Raw genomic sequence first — 24764 nt, 5'->3', positions numbered from 1 at the left:
TAATTCTGCATTATTTTTCTCAATCTTACAGCTGCTTTTAACTTGTCATTCTTTTTACTTTCACATGTCTTTGATTGCACTAAGAGCATTAAACAAGAACTTTTTACATTTAATGTTTATTTTGAAGTTGGATGTTCCCTCTTGGATACAACCCTCTTTCTTTGTGTTCAACTATTTCTGTATAACACTTTCATCATAAAATTTGACCTCCTGCCAAGTGAGGAAATATTTCATAGTCACGTTTTGCCCTCACCTTTTCCTCAAATTCAGTTTTTAATTGCTTCATGTTTTCTTAATTGGAAAAAACCCCAAGTTACTTAGAGTCAATCATAGCTAAAAATGTAATTGCTTGAGCACCAAGAAGAAATTAAACAAACAAAAGGCACTGAAGTTCTTTAGTTCCATAAAGGTTTATTGTGACATCACATGAAAATTATTACAGTTCAACCTGTCACAAGTTTGAGTGGGAAAAAAGAATCAATATGCATAAGCACTAGTAGCACATGTATACACTGTGCATATAGTTTATGTACCCAGCTGTGCTACGCTGACCCTTTGTCCTGGTTTGGGCCAGGCCAATTTTCTGTCTTGTAATCTTGCTTTGAGCTAAGTCTCTTCTAAGCAGCTGCACTTGCTGAAATTAACAGCAAGTTTCTCAGTCAGTGTCTGTAAGACTGATAACACTCGATGTTTTATAGTTATAGCAAGGGAATGGTATGCAGAACCAAGGCCACTGCTCAGTTTTGAAAAACATCTTATGCTATGTAAAGAGAAAGGGAGTAAAGGGGTCACACCTCCAATGCACCTTTAGAGAGAAGCAGACCAGAGAGGTAACCAGAACTGACCAGAGTATTTCATCCCAAATGCATCCTACTTGGTATAAATTTGCCTGGAGAGGAAGAGACTCGGGGGGGACCTGATCACTCTCTACAACTGCCTGAAGGGAGGGTGTAGCCAGATGGGGGTTGGGCTCTTCTCCCACATAACAGGTGACAGGAGGAGAGGGCATGGCCTGAAGCTGTGCCAGGGGACCTTTACATTGGATATCAGAAAGCACTTCCTCACAAAGAGGGTTGGTTATCAGACACTGGAATGGGCTGCCCAGGGAAGTGGTGGAGTCCCTGAGGTGTTTCAGGAAAGGCTGGATGTTTCAGTCGGTGCATTGGTTTAGCCAGTGTGGTGGTGTCAGGACATAGGGTGGACTTGATTATCTCAGAGGTCTTTTCCAGCCTCAGTAATTCTGTGATTCGGTGAAATTTGAGGGATCATGAGGATTGAGGTTTTTTTCTTTGTCCATAGCTGGCATTCTTGGAAGATTCTGTCCATTCACCTGCCTTTGGTCTCGATCCTTGCCCTCCTGAATCCATGTGTTCCTGTCTCCAGCTCCCAATTGCTGCTGACTCAGCCTGGGACTTTTTCAGGGCTGCCCTGTAGCCTCGATGGTGATGTGAATGTTATTTGAGGAAAAGGGGGAAGAAATGTGAAATTGCTGTTGTTTATATTTGTATATATTTAATAATTTTCCTTTTCATCACTACTGTTTCATTAAAGCTGTGTAGTTTAGTTTCCAACCTGTAAATCTCTCTCCCTTATTCTCTCTCCTTTCTTTATCAGAGGAGGGGATTAATAGAGACCATCTGTAATTCATTCAATTGCTGGCCGAGGGTTAACTCATTGCACCCTTGCCAGCAGCCAAACACCCACAGAGCTGCTTGATGAATTCCCCCCACCAGCAGCATAGGACAGTTAACAGGAATAACAAAAGCATGAAAACTCATGGATTGAGATAAAAACCAGATTAATAAATGACATAAAGAGAAAACAAAGAGCACTGTAAAAAGAATTCACCCCCTGTAAAAAGAATTGCCCCCTCCCACATGCAGACTGATGCCCAGATAGTCTCTGAGCAGTGTTCACCTTGGCAGACAACTCCCCCCCCATCCTCCCTCCCCCCATCCTGTTTTTTACTACTGAGCAAGAGGTTACACGGTGTGGAATACCTTTTAGAGGGTTTGGGTCAGCTGTGTGTCTGCTCACCATCTCCTGTTCACCCCCAGCCCACTCCTGGGAGCATGAGCACAGTGCAAACACGAGGGAGCCTTGAGGCTGTGCAGGCAGGATTCAGCAGCACCCAAAACGCTGGTGTCTTTATCCATGCTTGTAGCCACTCAGTCGTGTGTGCAGGACTGTACACAGCTGGGAAGGAAGAAACTCCAAACACACCAATACAGATTTCCCTTTCAAGTAAAGTGAATAAAGCTTAAGCTTGGCTAACAAGCTTGGCTAACAACAAAAAAAATCATACAATTAGCCTCAGACAAACATTATAGTGCCCAAAGATACCAAACTTCTTTATATTATGAAATGTAGCCCAGTCCTTAAAGCTCAGATTGTGCTTCTGAAGGAAAATATGCCGATTTATTTGTAATAACTCAAGTGGTAAACATGTTACTAATTTTCTACCTCAAACTTTGAAAATTTGATTTTTAAAAAATTCTTTGTGGACCAGTGTTTTTTTTTCCATCTCTGGATAAGGAGCTTGAGACACACGTAATGCAAAAATGAGCATATGGTAATTTTCTATATTAGGGATATTTAAAACTTCAACGAAGTAATACTGATAGATTTAGGACAGCTGCACTAATGGATGTAGCTTGTATTTGAAAAATACGAAAATGAGCCTTAGTTGCAGTAAAGCTGTGTAAGCAACCCATGACTTCTGCTATTTACCTTTAAATACAGAACTTGCTACCAACTGCAAAAGCTAAGTCACAGGAAGAGATCTTGAAGATACCTTTTAATTCAGTGAATCTTAGCTACTGACATACATGACTTTCAGTAATTAAAGTACATCTTCACTAACATACTATTTCCCCAGTGCCCTATGTATTTGACCATATTTGACCAGATAATATTCAGGAATAATGAAGAATAAATAAAGAATAAATTGAATTCCATGCTCTAGTATTAAAACATATGCTTCTCTGTATTTTAAATGAGTCCATTTGTATTTTACTGAAAACATACTCAGTACTTCACATAAAAATTTGTGTTCCAGCAACAATATCAGATCTCTTTCAAAGATTAAGTAAAAAAAAGCTAGGATAAAATCTCTTTACTTTGGATTTTATCTTAAATTTACAAACTGCAATGAAAGCTCCGAAAAAAATATTCTATTACCCATGCTATAAGCAAAGATAATGTTTCTTAACATTATCTCTTTGAATGGCAGCTCCCTTGCAGGTTTCAAATATTTATGGCCTCTTGTTCAAATGGTCAGATACCAAAACTATCATATCAACATTCTTTTTACACATGGCATTTTCTTCCCTTTACAGAACAAAATTTAATACCATCGATTTCTCTGTTTATTATGAGTGATGAATGAAGCTGATGAATCCACTTCCCGAAAATTTAGACAAAAAATTACTTGCCTGATAACCCTAGACAAGAGAAAAAAGCAGGTAGTATCAGATGAAATAAAAGAAGGGACATATGATATCACAGGATATGCAAAGCCACTGGAAGATTGTCAGGATCTTCTTTTTTAGATGGTTGTGTATCTCAGTGAGAAACTCCTAAAACACAGATCATGTAGCATTGTTTCAGAAAGTTTACAGTATGTTCAGTGTCATATTTGTGTACGTTTTTAGTAATGTGGGATATGTAGAACAGTATCAATGATGCATGATTTCTAAAGATAACATCTATTTGAATAGAATTGACACAAATACACTACTGTAATATGATGGATACCTGTAAAAAAAAAAACAAACAAACTTAATCTTTTTCATTCTTCCTTGAAAGAACCTTAAAAGAATCCCAGGTTTTAAACAGAAGAAATTAGAGAAATTTAGTATTTGATATACACATTCCATTACTCTACCCTAAATTTTGTATAAAGCCAAGTCTTTGGAATGATATGTATTTTAGGTCAAAACAAAAGGATACAAAGTGCTTTCAGCAAATAAGTTTGTTTGGCACAACATTTAGGGTTTTTCTCTCACAACATTCTGATCTCTAAACTGGAGCAACATGGATTCAGTGGATGGCTCACTCCTTGGATAAGGAACTGGCAGGATGGTCACACCCAAAGAGCTGTGATCAATGTCTCAATGTCCAACTGGAGATGTGTGATGAGTGGTGTTCCCCAAGGGTTGGTACTCAGACCAGTGCTGTTTAACATCTCTGTCAGCAACATGGGCAGTGGAATCGAATGCATCCTCATCAAGTTTGCTGATGACACCAAACTGTGTAGTGAAGTCACCACACTGGAGGGAAGGGATGGCATCCAGAGGGACCTTGACAGGCTGGAGAAGTAGGCTCATGCAAACTGCATGAAGTTCAACAAGGCCAAGTGCAAGGTTCTGCAGCTGGGTCGAGGCAATCCTATGCATGAATACAGGTTGGGAGGAGAAAGGATTGAGGGCAGCCCTAAGGAGAAGGACTTGGGGGTGGTGGTGAACCAGAAGCTCAACATGAGCCATCAGTGTGTGCTTGCAGCCCAGAAAGCCAACCAGGTCCTGGGCTGCATCAAAAGAAGCACAGACAGCCCATTGAGGGAGGTGATCCTCCCCCTCTGCTCTGCTCTTGTGAGACCCCACCTGGAGTGCTGTGTCCAGTTCTGGAGTCCCCAGCACAAGAAGGACACAGAGCTCCTGGAACGTGTCCAGAGGAGAGACACTAAAATGATCAGAGGGCTGGAGCACCTCCCCTATGAAGCCAGGATGAGGAAGTCAGGTTTGTTCAGCCTGGAGAAGGCTCTGAGATGACCTTATAGCAACCTTCCAATATCTGGAGGGGGCCTACAAGAAAGCTGGGGTAGGGCTTTTTACACAGGTGTGTAGTGAGAGGACAAGGAGCAAATGGTTTAAAACACAGACGAGGGGAGATTTAGGTTAGACATTAGGAAGAAATTCTTTAATTTGAGGGTGGTGAGACACTGGAAGAGGTTGCCCAAGGAAGTTGTGGCTGCTCCCGCTCTGGAAGCGTTCCAGGTCAGGTTGGATGAAGCTTTGAGCAACCTGGTGTAGTGGGAGATGTCCCTGCCCATGCACTGCCCCGCACTTCACTGCCTCTCAACAAGATGGCGGCGTTGCCTCTGCCTCCGTTACCAACATGGCGGCTGGGACCCCGCAGCCTGGCCATAGGCTGAGCCAACGGTGTCCCCGCCCCTGCCCGACACGGCCCGGCCCCGAGATGGGAACTACATTACCCAGGATACCCCGTGCTCGGGAGCCTCCGCCCCTGCCCAGTGCGTGGGCCTTCTCCGAGCAGGCAGCGTGCCGGTTGTGGTTCAGTCAGAATCCGCTTGGGGCGAGGCGGGTGGCGGCGAGACACTTTGGCCGGGGCGGGGCGGAGCGGAGCCAGGGCCCGGGGCGTGGCCAGGGCCCGGGGCGTGGCGTGGCGTGGCGTGAGGGCGCTCTGCGCAGGAAACGAAAGCGGTGGAGTGGGTGGGGTGGATCGTGCTCTCCCTCGCCGAGAGCGTTGGTCTGGGCCCTATGGCGGCCGCAGAAGCGGCGCTGGATCCTAGCGAGCTCTCCCCGAAGGAAGAAGGGGAGCTTGAAGACGGCGAAATCAGCGACGATGACAGCAGTAGCTTTGGGCCCTCCGGCGGCTGCGGCGGTGGCGGCTGCGGCGGTGGCTCCGAGCCCGGCGGCAGCCTCGTCAGCAGCAGGCCCTACTCGAGGCGCAGGCCGCCTCCCGGCCTCCGCGGGGGCATCTCCCTCTCTTCCTCCTGTCGGCGCTTTCCCCGGTCGCGGCACCAGCCCCCGGCTGAGATGGGGCACCTGCACGGCCACGGCGGCTATCGGCCCAAGGACTCCTTCCGCTCCCATCCGCCGCCCATGCCAGCTCCGCGGATGTCATCGGGCTCGCACTCCGAGACGGGCCCCCGGCTCTCCTTCTGGGAGCGAAGCCACAATGCCCTGGACAGATTCCGCTTCCGAGGCCGGCCCTACAGGGGTGGAGGGCGCTGGGGTAGGAGCCGTGGCGACGGCGATCGAGGAGGCAACCCCCCGGGGCGGCCGCCTGGAGGGGCAGGGGGGAACAGCCAGGGCTGGAGGGAGCCCTCACCTCGAAAATGTATCCTTGGGACGTGAGAGGCCGGGGGGGCCGTTCTGCTGCGGTCGGTCTGCGTGTGCCAGTGCCGCGTAACGTGACCGGGAGCCCCAAGAAGCGACGCTTTATTCTCCCGTTCTGGAACTGGCAGTGCTGTAAGGGCAGGGGAAGGGGAGGCCGCCCTTCCAGGCCCCGGGGTTGGCCGAGGCAGTGGGTCCTGCTTGTCGAGGGGGCTGTGGGCAAGCCGGATTACCGCCGTGACTTGGCTTGCAGCCGATCAGTCCCTGTTTAGGGAAAAAGCGTAACCTGAAAAAAATCCTTACTTGAATGAATCCCAGACCGCTGTTTTTCTAGCCCGAAGTGTGAATATTCTAAGCGGGGTCAATCTTTGATGCTGCAGTTTTAATGTGTATAATTAAGGTGTCACAGTTGCAAAGCTAAAACCCTAAGCTGCTTAATTTCCCTTATTGGGCAATGAAGGATCCACTGTTTTTTCCGTATTTGCTTCCAGACCTTCAGAGGCTGTCACATATAGCTAAAGCTAACTTCCAAGTTGAAGTGTTGTTTATATTGGTGTTTGGGAAACAAAGGAAAGCTCTATTTCTCTGTAAAGTAGTACTCTACGTTCCTTGTAGGCTGTTCTCAACTGATTGCTCTTAGAGTTGGTTAGGTGACGTTTAAGAGTCCTAAATCTCTTCTTTCTAGGAGTAAGAATTCTGAAAATGATGGCAAAAGCTCCTCTGATTCTCCAGGATTTTTGTAGAGAAAGAACTGACTACAAATGCAGCTTGTTGGCAGCGTAATAATGAAACTTCACATAACTGCATTGTTACTTAGCTGAAAATGTAGACAATAGTAAAAAATGAGCAAGAGAACTAGTGTTTTAAAACTATTTTCCTGAATCTTAGTGTCTTATTGTCCTCGCCCAGTAGTTAAAGGATGTGTGTTGTTTGACTGTGCTGGTTGATCCCAGGAACGGGAATTTTTCATACTTGTGTCAGCCCTTAAGCTACTCACTGGATCCTTTGACTTCAGATACAAGATTATTTATCAATGTAATTTTTTCTTTTTTAATGTGGATGGAATATGTAAGCTAGTGATAGAAATAGTTTTCTTGAATCTCATCTGGTAAAGTTATAGGATTGATGAAGTTTTCCTAAGAACTCTTCATTCAAGGATCATATCTCATGGACAGTGAGTGAAGATGTGTTCAAATGAGGATTTGAAACTGAGAATTAGGTTTTCATACCAAAAGCAGAAAATGAATTCTTTTTTTCCCTAGTACTTAAGATGCACTTTTCCCTAGTACTTAAGATGCACTTTTCCATTTAAACACGATAGAGAACAGTCTAATACTGTCGCTCTTCTATGACATTTATTCCCTTCAGTTGTTAATTACTGCGTGCTTTGCCTCTTTTTGAGGAACAGCTAATGCAGTTGTGTAGTTGTACTGTGGCTACACTTAGCATTTTATGAAAGAATAAAATGAGTAAGACTGAATTTGACCTGTGTTTTTCAGAATGGCAGGTGGGGACTTGAGTGCTTGAGTGACAGACTCTGGAAGCCTGATTTTTTGTGATAGGGGATCTTCTCAGTACTTCACCTGTTTTTTCTGGGAAGATGGTGAGAACAAGAGACAACTCCTCATTGGTTCATGAAATTGTCTTAAGTAGGGTATTTTAAATTACTGATTTGAGAAAATGTTTAAGCTGTCAATATATAATAATGATTAAACTTTTGCATACTGCTCATATTTATAAGGGATATTTTCCAAGCTAGCCTTAAGGTAAAAGTAAAATGAGAATTATTATAAGTTCTGCTTGTCATAATTTGGTCTTCAGTGATAATATCATCACTGTTCTAAGGTAATGAATGTTTTTGTCTTAGTTTTCTTGACAAGTAATTCAGCCAAAATTTTTGGAAGGTCCCCATCTAGAAAGCAGAACTACTCTTCTAAAAATGAAAACTCTGTGGAAGAAAGTTTTGAGGATCTGCTCTTAAAGTACAAGCAGATACAATTAGAGCTTGAATACATTAATAAAGATGAAAGACTGGCTTTGAGCAACAGGGAAGAAAATGAACAACAAGAAGATGATAAAGTAGTGGACACTGTGGACCAAATAACCGTAGAAAGTAACAGTATTACAATGAATGCTATAAAAGAAGTACCTCCTGAGGAGAAAAATCCGGTTATAGGCTTTCAGGCTTTTGAACTGAAACCGCTCAGACAAAAGCTGCCTACTCTGGCTGAGAGAAGCAGATTAAAAAAAGGCAAAGAAGGAACAAAACAGTCATCACAAAAATTTGAAGTCACAGAATCCAGCCAAGGTAAATACTTTTAAAGTTGTTTTAGCTTGTAAAGATCTCCTTGCTTGCCATTATCTATCTCATTTTCTTAAGTGTTGTGGAAATTTTCCTATCAATTAAAATACCAATTTTAATTAAAATTTTAAATATTTTAAGTTTTAGGTTTAATGTACTTAATTCCTGTTTAATGTCATTCATTGAGTTACATAAACAGGCTTTGAAGTATGTTTTTTGTTTTGTGTTTTCTTAGACTGGTAGTTGGGCAGAGATGACAAAACTCAAAGGTTTTAAATATGATTCACGGCAAAGTTAATTTGCTTTTGCATAGCTTTCCTTCTATTTTTTTTTTTTTTTAAGTAGAAGCAAAATGCTGGGGTTTTTTAGCTGAAAAGATAACATTTAGAGGCATCTCTTTCTGCATTTCATCTGCCATGTTTCCTCTTCAGTGTAACAGGCCTGCATAGATACTTTCACCAGAAACATTTAGGTCATAATAGATATTTGTGAATAGTGAAGCAATAATGGACTGTAGATTGAAAAGATTTATGGAAGAAATGTAGCCAAAGGGTAGAATACCTTGTCTAGGTAATTCTGGAATGCAGGCCAAGAAATGTAATTGCTCAGATGGTGAACCAGTTAGTTACTGTGTCCAGCTGACCTGCAGTAAAAGTGAAAAAAGTTGGAAAAAGTAAAACTAAAAGCTTACTTTGAGAAAAATTTGGAGCAAAATAAGGCAGCTAGCTTAAATTTACTAATTGGAGGCTTCATCTCTTTCTAAAAAGCTTTTGCTGTGGTTGGCAGTACGCTTGTGGATATTGGGGATATTCTTTTAGCTAATTTGTCAATGTGTGTGAGCTATTGGTTGCAGTGGGAAGAGGCATAGCAGTAGTAAATGGATGGATTAAGAGCACAGGTCAGTGGGAATATGAATAAAGGTAGGACTAGAACACTAAGTCAGGATGATTTATGTTACCTTGGAGTAAGGATTTGAAAGATAAAGCCTGTAAATGAACTGAAAAAGAAATCTGATGATAGTTGGTTGTCAAATCATCTCATTCTAGTTATTTTTTTTTCCCACTGTGCCTTTCCTCTTAATAGATTCTGGCCACTCAAATGTATGACATCAATTTGAAAATAATATGAAAGCAGACAGATATGTATTATGTCTGTATATGACAATGAAATTCAGGCTTCCAAGCAGAAAAAACTGACTGTTATTGCAGATTCATATGTCATTATGCCTATGTTAGTAAATTAGCAAAATGTGGGGTTTTAAATTTTTGAATGGAGTTCTGGATGTTTTACAACTCTGAAGTTTTTCTCTTGCTAGAAGTAATTTTCTGTGGTTCAACTGCTTTGACAGAGGCTTTGCAGCATCCCCTGCTTTTTTCCTGTTAGTTTCTTCTGTATGTGTTGTCCCCTTCTGGTTTGAAGTTTCAGTTTGTGTAGTATGTTCCTGCATATGTCTGCGTCACAGAAACTACTGTACCAACTATGTCCTTGTGGACTGATTTGTTTGGGTGTTTGCTTCCTTGAATTTTCTTTTAGAATACGTACGGATATTGATATTATTTCTGACTTTTGGGTGTGTGCTTTTAAAAAAGATGCATGTGCAAGCAGGAAGATCTTCAGCATTTGGTCCATACTGTTTTTGTTTAGGTATAAGGTCTTGGTATATTTAAACAGTGCCTTTCTGGATGTGACTTTATGTAAAATGCTAGGTAGAGCATAAAAACTGTATTGTGTGCAAACTTACTTTCTACCAATTTGAATTGTGGGAAAGGATCTCTCTCTGAAGAAAGGTTAATGCAGGAAAAGAGATCCAAGCTTCTCTGAATGTTTGTTTCCTTCCTCTGATGCAGATAAACGTATATATATGTGGTTGTATATAGATTTTTATAATTATACTATCAATTATAAATAGCTATTAGCTATAATAATTAAAGTATCTAATAGTATAAGAGAATATACTATGTATAAAACATGAACATGTATATGTACTACACACTATATAATAAGATGGCTATATGGCATTTAGGTGGCCTAAGATATCAATGTGCCAATGTCTAATGTTCAGCAGGAAAGCATTACTATTTACTATTAATTTCCATAGCATAACTCTTTTCTCCTTTGGCATGGATTGAACCAAGTGTGTTCTTTCTGCAGTTTTGGGCTTTTAATTCCACAGAAGACTGACCAGTTACTCAAAATAGCTGCCAGGAAATCTGAGATACTCAGAAGAGCAGCTGATATGAGATGATACCATAAAACAGATGGCAAGATGTCATCTTTTCTACTTGTCTCCAAAATTTGGGGTTTTTTTGTTGTTCGTTTTTCTACTTTTTGGGCAGTATGTGGCAACCTTAAGTGTGGCTCTTTCCCACAGCTCGGGTCAAGATACAGCGGTAAAGAAAGGACAGAGAAGTAAAGCAGCAAAGGGCTCAAACGATTTTTTATGATTCAGTTACAGCCATCCCTTTTATACCTATCTGTCCGTCTTTCAGTCACATCCATCCACTCCAGCAGTGTTCTGCTTCTTTCCACATGGAGCAGCAACCTTTTATCTATGACCCTGGTTACATATCTTTTCTAATATTTATTGTGTTGTGTTTCTAGCTCATCTTTCTACTCTGTATGCAGCTGGGTTAGTCTAATCATGGTTAGTTTATTTGATTTTTGACAGTTTTAAAACTTGCTAGTAGCTAAGCTATCACATCCTGCTTCAGCAGATGGTAGTCAATATACAGCATTCAGTGGCTATGTCCTCCCACTCTTAAGACAGAGAATTATTTAAAAATGACAAATATTGCTTTAGGCTTCTGGCATCATGGTGATGTAGATTTCATAAGACATACCATGTTTACATTAATTTTTGTTAATATTATCTTATACAACTGCTGTTCTCTTTTACCCTGTGTACCAGTGTCACTGATAAAATGCATTTATGTGGATTAAATTCAGTACATCATTCTCAATGTAGCTCTGTCATAAGTAACAGCTAGTTCTAAAATATACTGTTTTTCTTTTGGAAGGTACAGAAGACAAAGAGGAAACATCAGTGCGAAAGCTTAGCAATTCAGATGCTACATCTGAAAAGGTAAGGAAGTATTCCTCTGTGGTATGTCATTGCATTATGATACTCTTTTTTTTCCAAATTGCAGTCCAGGAATTTTTCAAAAGAAACAGTCCATTTTAAGGAATAACACTTACCAGTATGGCAGGTTTTTTTTAGCTTTCTTTCAGTAAAAAAAGACTTCTTAAGTCAAAAGACTTCTTAAGAAATATTTAGTTATTAAATGATATTCCTTGATTTTTGTCTTATCATTTCTTTTCTTTTCTTCTCAAGAAGCTGCTTGATGATGAGGAGGAGATGTCTGAATTGCAACTTAGGCTTCTTGCACTTCAGTCTGCTAGTAAAAAATGGCAGCAAAAAGAACAACAGGTGATGAAGGAAAGCAAGGAAAAATTGACAAAAACGAAAAGTGTAACACAGAAAGTCAAAGCCAGTGCAAAAGCACATTCAACAAAAAAAAGTAGTGCTACAGGTAATAAATTTATTGTTACTGAAATGGCAATCAGTGGCATGACCTCTGAAACAAAAAAACCCACAAACCCACATAGTATGTTATGTGAAACATTGGGCAGTGAGCCTTCTACAACCTCATACATCTACTCAAACCTCTTGAAGAATCTAGGGTTAGGGGGAATCATATAGGAGTTAATAATGTATCTTTTTATTTAAAGCCAAGCAAGTTTTGAGGAAGCAACAGACAAAGACATCAAAGAAGACAGAGCAGCAAAAGGAGCAAGACAGGCGTCAGAAAGAGGAAGACCAGAGGAAACAAGAAGAGGAAGAGGAGAGAAGAAAGAGAGAAGAAGAAATCCGAAAAATTAGGGACCTTTCAAATCAAGAAGAGCAGTACAATCGATTTATGAAGCTAGTTGGGGGGAAAAGAAGATCAAGAAGCAGGGTAACAAATTTGTTTTATGGTGTTCAGATGTTACATTAGGGATTCATGAATGATTTCTCTCTTGCCTCTGCTGTGTCGATGTCCCTCCTTCCCCCTTCACTCCTGCCTTGAAAAAAAGAGAAAGATAAGTGCTAAATATTTTAATATTTTTAGTGCTTTAATCCTATGCTAGACAGGCATTCCCTTTGAGATTTGTAAAATCAATTTTTCATGAGTTATACATTTGCAAGTTGGTGGTAAAGCGTTTCATTCTGAAGGTTTTTATTTTGAAAATTGTGATCAAAGAGCAGTTTGTAATTTAACAAAACACATTCAACCAAACTTTCTTGGCTTCTCTTAGATTTGTGCTCACATTTTCAAACTCTTTGTGTCTGTACAACTTCAGTGGCCTGCTTCTTGCAAAATATTATTTGAAATTTGGTTTCTTAGTAGTCTTGTTAAGGTACAAAATGTGCCCAGACACAAATGACAATTACTTCAGCCTCATTATGGGATGGCAGAATTGTGTCAGATTTATGAAGCAATAGCGTTACTGCAGTGGTCATCACACTGCACTTGTAGGCTGTGTTCATCCTCTCGTCCTGTTTTTTTCAATCATTTGCACTTGAATCACATTGCAGAAAGACCCACTTTCTTCAGCTTTAATTTTTATGATGGAAGCAATAAAGCAGCTGCAGCTAAATGAAGTGCTTTGAGATACAGATGCTGTAAGGAGAAATGAAACTACAACTAAGAATTGGGACTCCCTATTCGAAGTCATGTTGTAGAGGAGTCACATTTATAATAATCAGTGGAAATTTGAGGCTAAAACTGTTTAACTGAACAGTATGTATTCTATAAGCTAATATATGCCTCTGAAAGATACAAATTGAGGAGTCTGAGAAATACTTACCTGTTATGTGTATTTCCAGTGTTCACTGTAAGCATTCATTGGCATTATATAGAGTTAGGCATCCTTTCAACAATCTGATGTATTAGTTGGCAATCTCTGGGCATGGAAAAAAAAAAAAGGATTCTACATCTTAGGCATCAGTCTTAGAATGACCAGAACATGCTTCACCTAAGCACACAACCTCTGTGAGAGTGTGGATGGTCCTTGTGCAATTTTGTATCATCTCTATCAAGGGTGCTTCAAGTGGTGTTGGTAATTTCCATGACAGATTAACAGAAATAATGAAGCATCTAATTATCTGTCAGTGTTTCAGAAATATGTAACTGCGGCAATTTACCAGATACATAATGACCTAATAAGTATTTAAAAATTATTTCTTTGTATCATGAAACTTCTGCACACCTCCCTGTCCCCAGAGAGATCCAGTTTTAAAACTGTGTCTTAATTTCTCAAGTCACTTCTTGCAGTATATTTGATTAAAGAGAAATATTCAATTTGCTCTTCTTGTATAAGCTAAGTAAATTTTATTTGTGAGGCAGTTAGAAGACATCATTATAAGGGCTTGTTTCTAAAATGTAATTGCTTTGCTGTAGAAGAATAACAGAAAACCAGCTAATTAAAATAGTTTTTGTGTGTTTAGTCTTCAGATACGGACTTTAGATGGTCTTTCGATAAGCAGTCTACAGATAGTGCTGGAGGTATATATCAGTATGATAATTATGATGAAGTTGCTATGGATACAGATAGTGAAACTAACTCTCCAGGTAAGACTTATTTACAGTTTTCTTATGCTATGACTGGTGAAAAACAGTTAAAAAGTAGGAAATGAGCTTTTTCTTTTGAGATGTGACAGTTACAGAACAAACATTTTAAGGTTAAGTAATCTTGATTTAATGCTGACTCTTTCCATCTCTGCTGTAGTAGTGTTTTGAAGGTCTTCAAGGTGATAGCACTCTCATTGCAGTACTGTAGAGTTCATTCTTTTACATCACTGAACAGCTGTACAGAAAGTAAGGGCCTCCAGGGTGTTGGCTGAACAGACAGTAGTTTTGCAAAAAAAGGACCTGTTGGCCACAGTGGACATAAAGTGAAATGTGAGTCAGCAGTGTGGCTTTTGGTGATTTAAAGGTGAACTGCAGCACTGTGACTATGGTGTGTGGTTGAGGCTGTTAGTAACTGAGACCACATCAGTTGTCTGGCCTCACAGTAAGAGAGAGATAATGATGTTCTAGGAGGAGTCTAGACCTTTTTGACTAAGGGAAACTTCTTCAAGCCTGTTTTTCATAAAGTTCACTTGATACATGGAAAGAGCCTGGGAGAGCTGAGTTTGTGTTGAGGCTACAGAAGACTTGCTGCAGTCTTCAGCTATCTAGTGTGTATAGAGAATATAGAGCCAAATTCTTGTGTAGAGTGTGCAGTACAAGGATGAGGGGCAACACTTGAGTTGTAACAAAATAAATTCTGGTTAAATAAAAGGGGAAACTTTCACAGAGAATGGTCAAACACTGGAACAAGTTAACTGGAAGCATTGTGAGTTCCCCACCAGCAAATATACTTGAAACTTTACTGGGCAAGGCTACTAGCTACCTGACTTTAGGAGCAGCTCTGCTTTGAGCACCTGTGCTCTTGCATATGCATTCCAGAACTCTCTTCCAGGCTATATAGTTTACTGACTTGAGTTTGAGGTGCATTTATACTGCTCATGTTTCCTTGTTCCATCTCAACTTAAAGTTTCCCAAAGCCTATTACTTTATTGGCCATTTTAGTTATCTTGCTTTTCATGTTTCATCTTTTCTTGTTAGTCTTCCTTATACATTAATTGGCTAAAATACTGCATCTGGCTGTTTTGGGTATCTAAGATACATTAATCTTGTCTTGGTGATGCCTCTCAGGGTCTAGTTTTATGTTTCAGAATTCAGTAGCAGCTGTGCTTTTGCTATGCTTCTGTCCTAATTTATTTTTGGTAGCCAGTAATCAGAAGACTGTGAGATAATCAAATATGAGGGCTGAATAATTCTGTATTATTACCTTAGCGGTACTGTTTGGCTTTACTTGAATTTTGTTTGTAAAATAGAGAAAGGATATACTATATATATACCTATATGTATCAAATAAATGCATTTTTATATGCCTGGTGTTAACTTTCAAGTTGGTGCATAGTAAAAACATTTCTCATTTCTTCTGCAGCACTAACTCAGTTGAAGTATAAGCCTGAGTTGATGCTTAGTAATTACCTGCCAGAGTCCTTACACTTGATAATCTATTTAATTACAGCTGCTTCTCCAGTGCAGCCTTCTTTCTTTGAGTGTCCAATAGGATTTTTTCCACCTCCAGTACCACCGATTTCCTTGCCATTGCCGCCTCCGGTTCCAGTAAGTAACCTTGAAATAAGTGTGGTTTTGAAAATGTTGATAATTATAATATTGTATCTTATTTCTAATGCTGAAGTTAGGATACAGAAAAATAATTAGGTGGAATTGTTAGTCCAGGGCAACTTTATCCTTTATATTTAGGCCATGCATGTAGATACACTTATTCTCTGATTTGTTACCTAGAGGGGAAAGTAATAAAACTGTAGCTCATCACAGTCCTTCTTTCAGCATTTCTACTATATGGTGTCTGTCCTCTCATTTAAGAGTCCACATGGAAATTGAATTACTGTGCATTTTTTCTTCAATACATGTTACCCTTTTTAGTAAAGCAATAGAAATCTGCCATTCCTTGCCATGACACCATCGGAATTTTTGACTATGGGAAATTCTAATTTTGTTAGCTAGGACAAATTAATAAAACCATGTGTTTTTTCAGTCATGTACCTATCTGTCAGAGACGTTTCTGTGGCTAGACTGGCTCTGGTTCTGAAATCTTACATTTAGTTTGAATGTATGCACTTCTTTAACATGCAAATGTAACCTTGTTATTTCCATTATAATCTCTCCGCAATTACTATTTATCAGCAGCCTTTGACAGTGATCTAAATGCACTGCAGTTTGAGTTGGTTTTAAATCATGAAATAATTTGGGTGTCAACCTCTATTAAATAATCATAAAATAGTACTTCTCACATTTCAAACCCATTTTCCTCTTTATTTCAGCCTGTACCATCTTTGAGCCAGCTTTATGTGGAGGGTATTTCTTGTGTTTCTCTTGAACCCCCTCCACCTCTTCCACCTCTTCCCCCTGAAGAGCCTGAGCAGCCACCAAAGCCTCCATTTGCTGATGAGGAAGAGGAGGAGGAGATGCTCTTACGAGAAGAATTACTCAAGTCTCTAGCCAACAAACGAGCTTTCAGATCTGAGGTACTCTATTGATTTTTTTTTTTTTTTAATATAAACATTTAGATGGGAATTGTGACCAAAACTTAAATGTGACCTGCTAAGTGAGGATAACAGGCTTTTTTATGCCAACTTTCTGATGACTTAATAGTCTCTGAATTTCTATCGCCCTCTGTTCTTCAAAAGAAATCCAAACAAAAGCCACCCTGAAACAATCTTTGAATTATAAATTGCAGCTTGTCTTTTTTTTCTGAAGGAATTGTGAAACTTCAAGGTACTAAAAATTGAGTATTTTCAGGGCACTGGGTTGGTTTTTTTTTTTTTTTGTTGTTGTTGGGTTTTTTTTAAATGTTTATTATTTATCAGCTGTCAGTAAGAAAACAACATACTACTTTATTTCAACTGTGTAGCAAAAGGAATTGAGAGGTTAGCTGATTTGTTTTTTGTTGGTTTGGCTTTTTTGGGATGAGAAGCAAAGTTTGTAGTTTAGGAAACTTAGGTTGGTTTTGACCCCATGAAAAGGTCTTTTGCAGTTGACTTGTGCTGGCATATTCGTGTGTTCCTTTTTGATACTATTGCAGAATTGCAAGATTTGTTTAATACTTCTGGATAGACTGCCTAAATCACAATTCCAGGTTCAAGTATATGTATGGAACAATCTTGTTTATGCTTACATCTTTTAGAATAGATATGTGGAGTGTGTATTTTTATGACCATATTGTTGTTCTGTTTTGTTAGGAAACTTCAAGTAACAGTGGGCCACCTTCACCTCCTGTTCCAGATAATTTGCAGTCTGTGCCAAGATGCAATCTGACCACTGTCAGTATTAATACTGTGTCTCAGTCACGGGTGCAAAATACAAAGTTTGTTAGAGTACCAAGACCTCCACGAGCAGTGATCACAGTAAGTATATATTGGTGCTTTCTATTAATAAGACCGAGTTGCAGTTGTTTTCAGTTTGACAATTGAGACATAACGTTTTCTAGTGTTACAGCACTGAAAGGTGAAGCTTCAATTAAATGCTTGAGTTATTACTAACTTTTGATAATCCATATGCTCTTCTAGAAGGGATTTGACACTGAAGTAAAAATTGACAACTGAAGAGTGCATCAAAACATACCAGTACTTGTCTGAACTAAAAGAGGTGGTAAATATGGTTAATTTTGTTTTCCATGTTAGCACTGACTAAAGGGTTCTGTTCAGTGGTAGCTGAGCCAATCTAATTGCTGTTGCCAAAAAAGAGCTGGTCTTGCTCTTTCTGCTGTGCCTGTCCAAATGGTGTCTCCCATCTTTTAAACTGGAATCTGGGGAAGCAGTCTTGTTGCTTAGTTGATTTAATGTGCTAAACTAGTTAGAAAACTAATCTTGCAGGGGAAAAAAGTACTTTTCCTTCTACATGAAGGTTTTCAGTGAACAGTGTGTGAGCATCTGAGTGAGTGGAAGACAGGAGAAAGTTTTCTTCAGGCAGACTTGGATACATTAGTTCAAACCATATTCTGTAGCATGGCCCTCACTGAAGTCATCATGGCACTGGCATTTGATTTCTGGTGTCTGCAGTCTCCTTAGAACAGAAACCTGTTAAAAAAACATATTTGCCTTTGTTATACCAGACTGGAAGCCTGTGTAATCTACCCTTCTTCTTATGGCAGTGAACTACTATATAGGGGATAGTTTGTGATTTCTTTAAGAACACATCTTGCAAAGCTTGATTTGTTGTAGTTCTTTTCCATGCAGATTCTCTAATGAATAGTGTAATTGAGCCCATAGGTTTGTCAGTGGATGGTGTGTCTTAAACTGCATTTAGAGGAATATGTAGTCTCTTTCAGACTATTATATCACTATCAAATTTATCTGTTGGCCAGCAGCTTTCTTGTTCTTAAATACAGGCTTTTATCATCACTTGGTCACCTGATGCTGTAATGAAAAAAAAAAAAAGTAAAGATGATGGTAGAGACTTGTGTTCCTATTTTGGTTATTCTGAGGCTTTCCTTTCTGAAGGAAAATTGTGTTCTTAAGCTTAAAGTGGATGTATTTTTTTTTTTTTGTCCATACCCACCTTCACAATCTGCCACAAATTGTAGATTAGTAAACTAGAGTAGTTGTTCAGTTTGGGCGTGCTTATATTCTATAATCATTTTACATTTACTGACATTATAAAGTGCTCTTATGTTTAAATGCTAAACCTATTCTGAAAAAAGCCTAATATTGCCGCATAGGCTATTGTCCTGAGAGTTTATTAACCGCAGTTGCATAAAGAAAGGAGAACGCATGTTACTGGGGAGCTTTTGATTTGTTTTAGTAACATAATAAATGCTGTATCTGCAATGCTGTTGGAAGGTATTAAGTAAATTTTAAATCTATGACTGAAATTGAGTGCATGTTGCTAATGGTGGTTAACTTAGTTAAAGCTGACAGATTTGTACAGACCTCGTATTTGAATCTAGCTTGCCTAGCTTCTGTTTTACAAAAATGATTAAAAGAAACAAAGCATTTTCCATTTGTTAAATTAAAAAATAAGCTTGGGATATAGAGCATTTTTGCATAAAGTAGATGTGTTTTAAAGAACTTAAGGCCAAATAGTGTTCAAAGGAGACTGGTCACAAGATATTTGTCCTCTGTGAAAACAATATCAATTACTTCTGTTAGTTCAAGCTCTTGTGAAAAGTTTTATTGAATGCTTATGAAGTTTCTCCCTTTTGTAGTATTTAGTATGTCTTACTAGAGCTTAAAGTTGAACTCATGAGAATTTAATTTTGAACTGAAAAGATGATTTAAAAAAAAATTTTTTTCTGTGAGCAGTGTGGGATATATCCAGAATTTTTAAAATCTCAAAATCTCAAAGGTATAGAAAATACAAATTCTTTATGCTTAGGAAATTTAATTTCATAGTTTTTGGGTCTTGGTAGCTTGTGAAAGTTTGAGTATGCTGTGTCATATTTTAGGAGTTTTTAAATTTACAAACATTGAGGTTTCTTCTGTGGAGTGGAGGACTTCTGCATAGTGAAATAGTCTACAGATACTGGTTTGCTCTTCTGATGACATCTTGTAATGCTTTTTCAAGTAGTCACAGAAAACTCAGGGTTCTGTTCACAGATTGAAAATATATCTTGGAACACTATGGATAGATCATGCATTACAGCTGAGGCTGCAGTAGGAGCTAATCCTGCTGAAGGCTGTGTGATGGTAGTTGCTTGGTATTACTTTAAACATTTTATTGAAACACATAAATAACATCTGGGAAAAAACACCTGGAGAAAAACTGACTCTGACCCTTCCCACCAGCAGCTTTTCTCTGAGGAAAAAAAAACTAGGGAAGGTGGTTAGAGACAGTTTACCCTACACAACTGTTCCAAAAACATCTTGGCAGCTTTGGGGTTCTAATACCAAGATTCAGTGGCAGGGAAGGGTTGAGCATCTGAAGATGAAAAGGGTGATGTGCTTTGCTTGATTTATTTAGGCTTCCATGGAGCTACTGCCAGGAGAGTAGCAGTGCCTTAATTCTGTTTTCTTGCATTAATATAAACTGGAATTTAACCTTCCTCTGTAATGGTGGTGCAAATGCATCTGTAGTACACTCAGAAGCAGTAGATACGATTCATGTTTTAAGTACTATCCAGGGCAAGAATCTCAAGAAGAAACAATTGTGGAAATTCCTTATTTAACTTTTTGTTTAATTTTTTTTTTTTTTAAACACTTAGAGCATGGAAGAGTAAGGTAAAAATTAAGTGTATAATTGTCCAGACCTACGGGAAGAGCAGTCCTGAGTATGTGAACTAAGTTGCCTCTTTCCAAGTTACAGCTTAAGAGCCTTTGAGACTGATCTAAATTGTGTGCTTGTTTCTGCATCTTTGTGCTGGATTTGGCAGTCATCTGGTCTTCAGCGAGCTGTTTCAGTTAATAATGTTGGCAAAATGGGATTAATCTTGTTTTATTCAGGCCAATTTTATTCTACCAATTTTAACTGCTTGAGCAGCTTACTGTACTGCCAGCTAGGTAAAATCGTGGGACACAAAGCATCACAACTGTGTCAAAAAAAGATGAGGGACTTCTGGTATGCTTGGCACAGAATTTCTATTGCAGACTTGATTGTTACCTTAGTTACTTTAAAGAACTACTTGCAAATGGCAGATCATAGTTTTAATTTAAATTTAAATAATTAATGAAGTAGAGATATCAAAGGTTTGAGATTCATATGATATGATCTTGGAGATGTAAATATACTGCACATACTTGAACACGTTCTAAATATTGGAATACCTTCCATCTTATCTCTATGAATCTTTTACTGGAAACTCACACTTAAGCTTTTTCTTACAATAGGGAATTGGTGTGCAATGTTAACAAAATGAGTTAACTTCCTTTTTATTTTCTAGCAAATATGTGCTCAGTTGTACGTGTCTGTGTAACTACTTGCTTTGAAATCTTTTAATTCTCCTCACAGCTTCCAAAACACAAGTCTGTTGTAGTTACATTAAATGACTCAGATGACAGTGAGTCTGATGGAGAGCCATCTAACTCAGCTAACAGTGTCTTTGGAGGACTAGAATCTATGATAAAAGAAGCAAGGAGAAATGTTGAGGTAAACACTTCAAGCATTTAATACTCTTTTTTTTTGTTTTTTGTACATGGAATTTACAGTTTAGAATTTGGTCAAGAAGTACTGGATTACATCAGAATTGACTAAGAGTGAATATATTACTCCTATCTGGACTGTTACATAGTAATTTGGATTGTACAAGCTAATTTAAATGATTTTTTTGTTAAGATGGTATCCTGAAGGTAGAATTTGTAACACTTTTTTTCTAGTTAAAATTCAATGCATCTTTATTTACAAACAAAAAAATACTGGCTTAAAGATTTTACCAGCCTTGAACGGTAAAATGCTGAAATGCTTCTTGAGTACTAGGTAATAGTTGTATTTTAACCTAGTGCAACTAATACAGACTTGAACCTCCTTGTAACAGGCCTCAAAAATCAAAGCCCCTCCAAAATCAGAAAAAGAAAACGATCCAATGAGAACTCCAGAGGCTCTTCCAGAAGATAAGAAGATAGAATACAGACTATTAAAAGAAGAGATTGCCAGGTATGTACATCTGAGTTTAATTCTTAATGTAGTGCATAAATTCTTTATAGTCCTTTAGTACTAGTCTACTTTTGTAACTGGAAGGAAAAACTGAGTTTTAAAAACTTTTACCTGCAGGTCCCTCCCATAATTTTTATTAAGACAACATAGTCTAAAGAAAGTCCTTGAATTTGAACTGATGTAAAATAATTGATCTCAGTTGTGGAAATTTCTTTTTCTTTTAACTTAATCTTGTCCAGATCTGTTTCTGAAACTATTGGCAGTACACACAGAAATGAATGTTGAAACTACTCAGATGTATTTGCTTTTAACATCTGTTCTAGTCGTGAGAAGCAACGCTTAGTTAAGTCTGATTCATTGAGGAACAATTCATCCCCTGCAAATTCTGATGGTGAAGTTGATGGAATTGGGAGAATAGCAGTAGTGACAAAACAAGTCACAGAAGCAGAAGCAAAGCTTAAGAAAAACAGGTATGTGTTTCACTGTCCTAAGTCCTACCTTGAGCTACAGCAAACAATTGGTTTTCTGTTGTCTTGAACCATTCAGTTTTGAATTCTGTTCGCTATATGAAAGGAATTTTGAAGTCCCGGTGTGGTGTTTGGTGGTAACTTTTAAGTATGATTTGTCATGCTAACTTTTCTAGTAGTGACTAGAGTATTATCTGTGCCACCTAAAAACTCTGAAATAGGAAAACATGAGCGTGCTTTTCACCACTGTGTATTTTGAAAATAGCATGTTTCAATGGGATATGCCTGACACAATAAATGAATGTTTCTGAGCAAGGCTTCTGTTTGAAGCCTTTTCTGTATGCCTTTTCTCTTCCATGTTTCTTGTCCTTTGAAATTACTGTGGAAAATAAATGTTTTGCATCCTTTTTCTCTGCTTCTGTTGCCACTTGGATAGTTCTGTGTAAACAGAACTGTTCTTGTAAACAAACTGGTTTCTGGTCAGACATAAATTGAAGGACTTTCTTCTACCCTCGTTTATTCACACTCATTCAAGTCTTTATCTTTCTTTCTTCAGTGCATAGCTTTTTGTATTTAATCACTTTGCTGTTGTGCCATACCATAATTCTGCAGCTTTAGCACAGTAAATCTATGTGCCCTATGGAAGAATTGGGCTCTCATTTAAAGAAGAACATCTGTGAATTGGATGTATTTATGTTATAACAGTATTAAAGATAGACCACTTGCTTAGCTTCACCTATCCATCTAAATAGAACACTTTCATCTGCTTTATACTGACATGCTGAACTTGGGATACTGAAATCTGCTGTATGTACTACCAGAATTTATTGTTTCATAGATGTTAAGACTATCTGGAGAAACTTAAGAATTCTGTTTGTTAAGTGAAAGAGCTGGGATTTTAAATCACTGGGGTTTTAGAGGAGCAGTGGTAGCTCTGAGAAACTTCCCTTTGGGGAAAAAAAATTACATTGCTTTTCTACTTTTAGAATTCTGTTGATGAAAGATGAATCTGTCTTGAAACATTTGTTGCAACAAGAGGCCAAGAAGAGAGAGAATGTTCGAATTGCTGAAAATAAAATTAGCAAACTGGCTGAACAGCTACAAGCAACAGAGAAGATCTTGAATGCTAATAAGATGTTTCTTAAGAAGCTTCAAGAACAAGTAACTTTTAATTTTGAAATGTTTCTGTTACCTAGAGCTAGAAATGTTGTTTTTTGGAGGTAGAAGGCTTTCTTTGCATTAATCATTAATCATCTCCCCTGTCTTTTCTGGTTACTATGTCATTATATATGAAAATTTGCATCTTATTGGTTTTTTTTTTCCTTTTTTCAGATTCATAAAGTTCAACAGCGAGTTGCAGTAAAAAAAGCTCTGGCGTTAAAGTATGGGGAAGACCTTGCTCGAGCAAAAGCAGTAGCAAGTAAGGAAATTGGAAAACGAAAACTGGAACAGGATCATGGCGTAAGTCTATTGCATTGCTTTTAAGCCATGTTGTACTTGAAAAGCAGTAGAAATTTGATTAGGAAATGTAGTTCAAATGGGATTTTGGGAAAACAGGAGAACAAAATACTGTAGGAATTTTCCTATCGATTTCTTACATTTTTGAGAATTCAACAGAAAAAACATTAATCCTTTGAAAAAAGGAAACTGTTCAAAACCCATGCTTCTGTGCCAGGGGAATGTAATTTATATATAATAAGAGGAGCTGTATGCTTGTGAACGGAGGAAAGACTTTACTATCTGTGAACATCAGTCATCTTGGGGAAACTACCAAGCAAAGATGCTGAAGTGGGGATCTGAGCTGGTTTTGAAAAACAAGATACAGAATAAAAAGGCTAAAATATTTTTGTAAACTTTTCTTTTTGTGTCCTCCTCTCCCCTTAATGCCACTCTGTGTACTTGTTTTATAGTTCACCTTCTAAATGTGGCCAGAACTTTGGTTGAACCCTGTGTATGATATAGGGTAATAATGAAAAAAACCTGCCACTTGAACTGTGGCAAAGATCCTCTGTGGTTTTCCTGCTGTTTGTTGAAATATTTTTACAAGAATTTAAAATAGTTTTTATAAACTCTGAATTACATACTTTGGCCATGTTTCATTTGTTTCTGTCAAGACATCAGTAAAAGTGAAAATTAAAGGGAATGTTTTCTTTTCAGCCAAGCAAAATGTTGAAATTGGAGAACTCTCCTGCATCAAGTCCAAAGAAACATTCAGCAGAATTGATTGCACTGGAGAAAAAACGGCTGCAGCAACTGGAGTATGAATATGCTCTAAAGATTCAGAAATTGAAAGAGGCCCGTGCACTTCAAACCAAGGAACAATCAAATATTGCACCTCATGCAGAAGATGAATCTGAATTTGCATTACCTCAGCCATCCCTTCATGATCTTACACAGGATAAATTGTCTTTGGACAGTGAAGAAAACTACTTTGATGTTGAAGTTTTATCTAATTCAAACCGAGAACGAAGAAGATCTTTCAGAGAATCTAATTCTTTCACTAAGCCAAATCTTAAACACATGGACACTCCAAAACAAGAAACTATAAACAAGCTTTCTAAAAAAGCATCAGAGGAGCCTGAGCTGTTCCTAGGGTTGAATATTGATGAACTAAAAAAACTTCATGCTAAAGCTGACAGCTTGAAAGAGCTGGTAGAGAAAAGTACTGCCTTTATAGTACCCCAGGAAGATCTGTTGCATGGTCAGGTAA

At 38.5% G+C, this 24764-nt stretch overlaps 1 protein-coding gene across 6 annotated transcripts in view; it reads left to right on the top strand.

Annotated features, from left to right (window-relative positions):
* The first annotated feature begins 5387 nt into the window (after window positions 1–5387).
* ZFC3H1 (zinc finger C3H1-type containing) overlaps window positions 5388–24764 on the top strand; it is a 38061-nt gene continuing 18684 nt past the window's right edge. For 4 of the 6 annotated variants that reach the window (XR_011730368.1, XM_071766930.1, XM_071766935.1 and 1 more), the window contains exons 1-15: window positions 5409–6084; window positions 7969–8388; window positions 11400–11464; window positions 11714–11912; window positions 12112–12338; window positions 13871–13994; window positions 15505–15602; window positions 16325–16528; window positions 17243–17407; window positions 20946–21083; window positions 21469–21587; window positions 21911–22057; window positions 23041–23215; window positions 23387–23515; window positions 24212–24760. Coding sequence is in view for 5 of the 6 variants with exons in the window: in XM_071766930.1 (XP_071623031.1) it covers window positions 5502–6084; window positions 7969–8388; window positions 11400–11464; window positions 11714–11912; window positions 12112–12338; window positions 13871–13994; window positions 15505–15602; window positions 16325–16528; window positions 17243–17407; window positions 20946–21083; window positions 21469–21587; window positions 21911–22057; window positions 23041–23215; window positions 23387–23515; window positions 24212–24760 (3342 nt within the window). In the remaining variant the exon portion in view is untranslated. Of the gene's footprint in view, window positions 6085–7968; window positions 8389–11399; window positions 11465–11713; window positions 11913–12111; window positions 12339–13870; window positions 13995–15504; window positions 15603–16324; window positions 16529–17242; window positions 17408–20945; window positions 21084–21468; window positions 21588–21910; window positions 22058–23040; window positions 23216–23386; window positions 23516–24211; window positions 24761–24764 lie in introns of all 6 variants that reach the window. The other 2 variants (XM_071766923.1, XM_071766931.1) reach the window with 2 other exon arrangements.

Source organism: Heliangelus exortis, chromosome 1 (assembly GCF_036169615.1).
Source record: "Heliangelus exortis chromosome 1, bHelExo1.hap1, whole genome shotgun sequence".
NCBI classification, from domain to species: domain Eukaryota; kingdom Metazoa; phylum Chordata; class Aves; order Apodiformes; family Trochilidae; genus Heliangelus; species Heliangelus exortis.
This window is presented reverse-complemented; position numbering and strand designations above follow the sequence as displayed.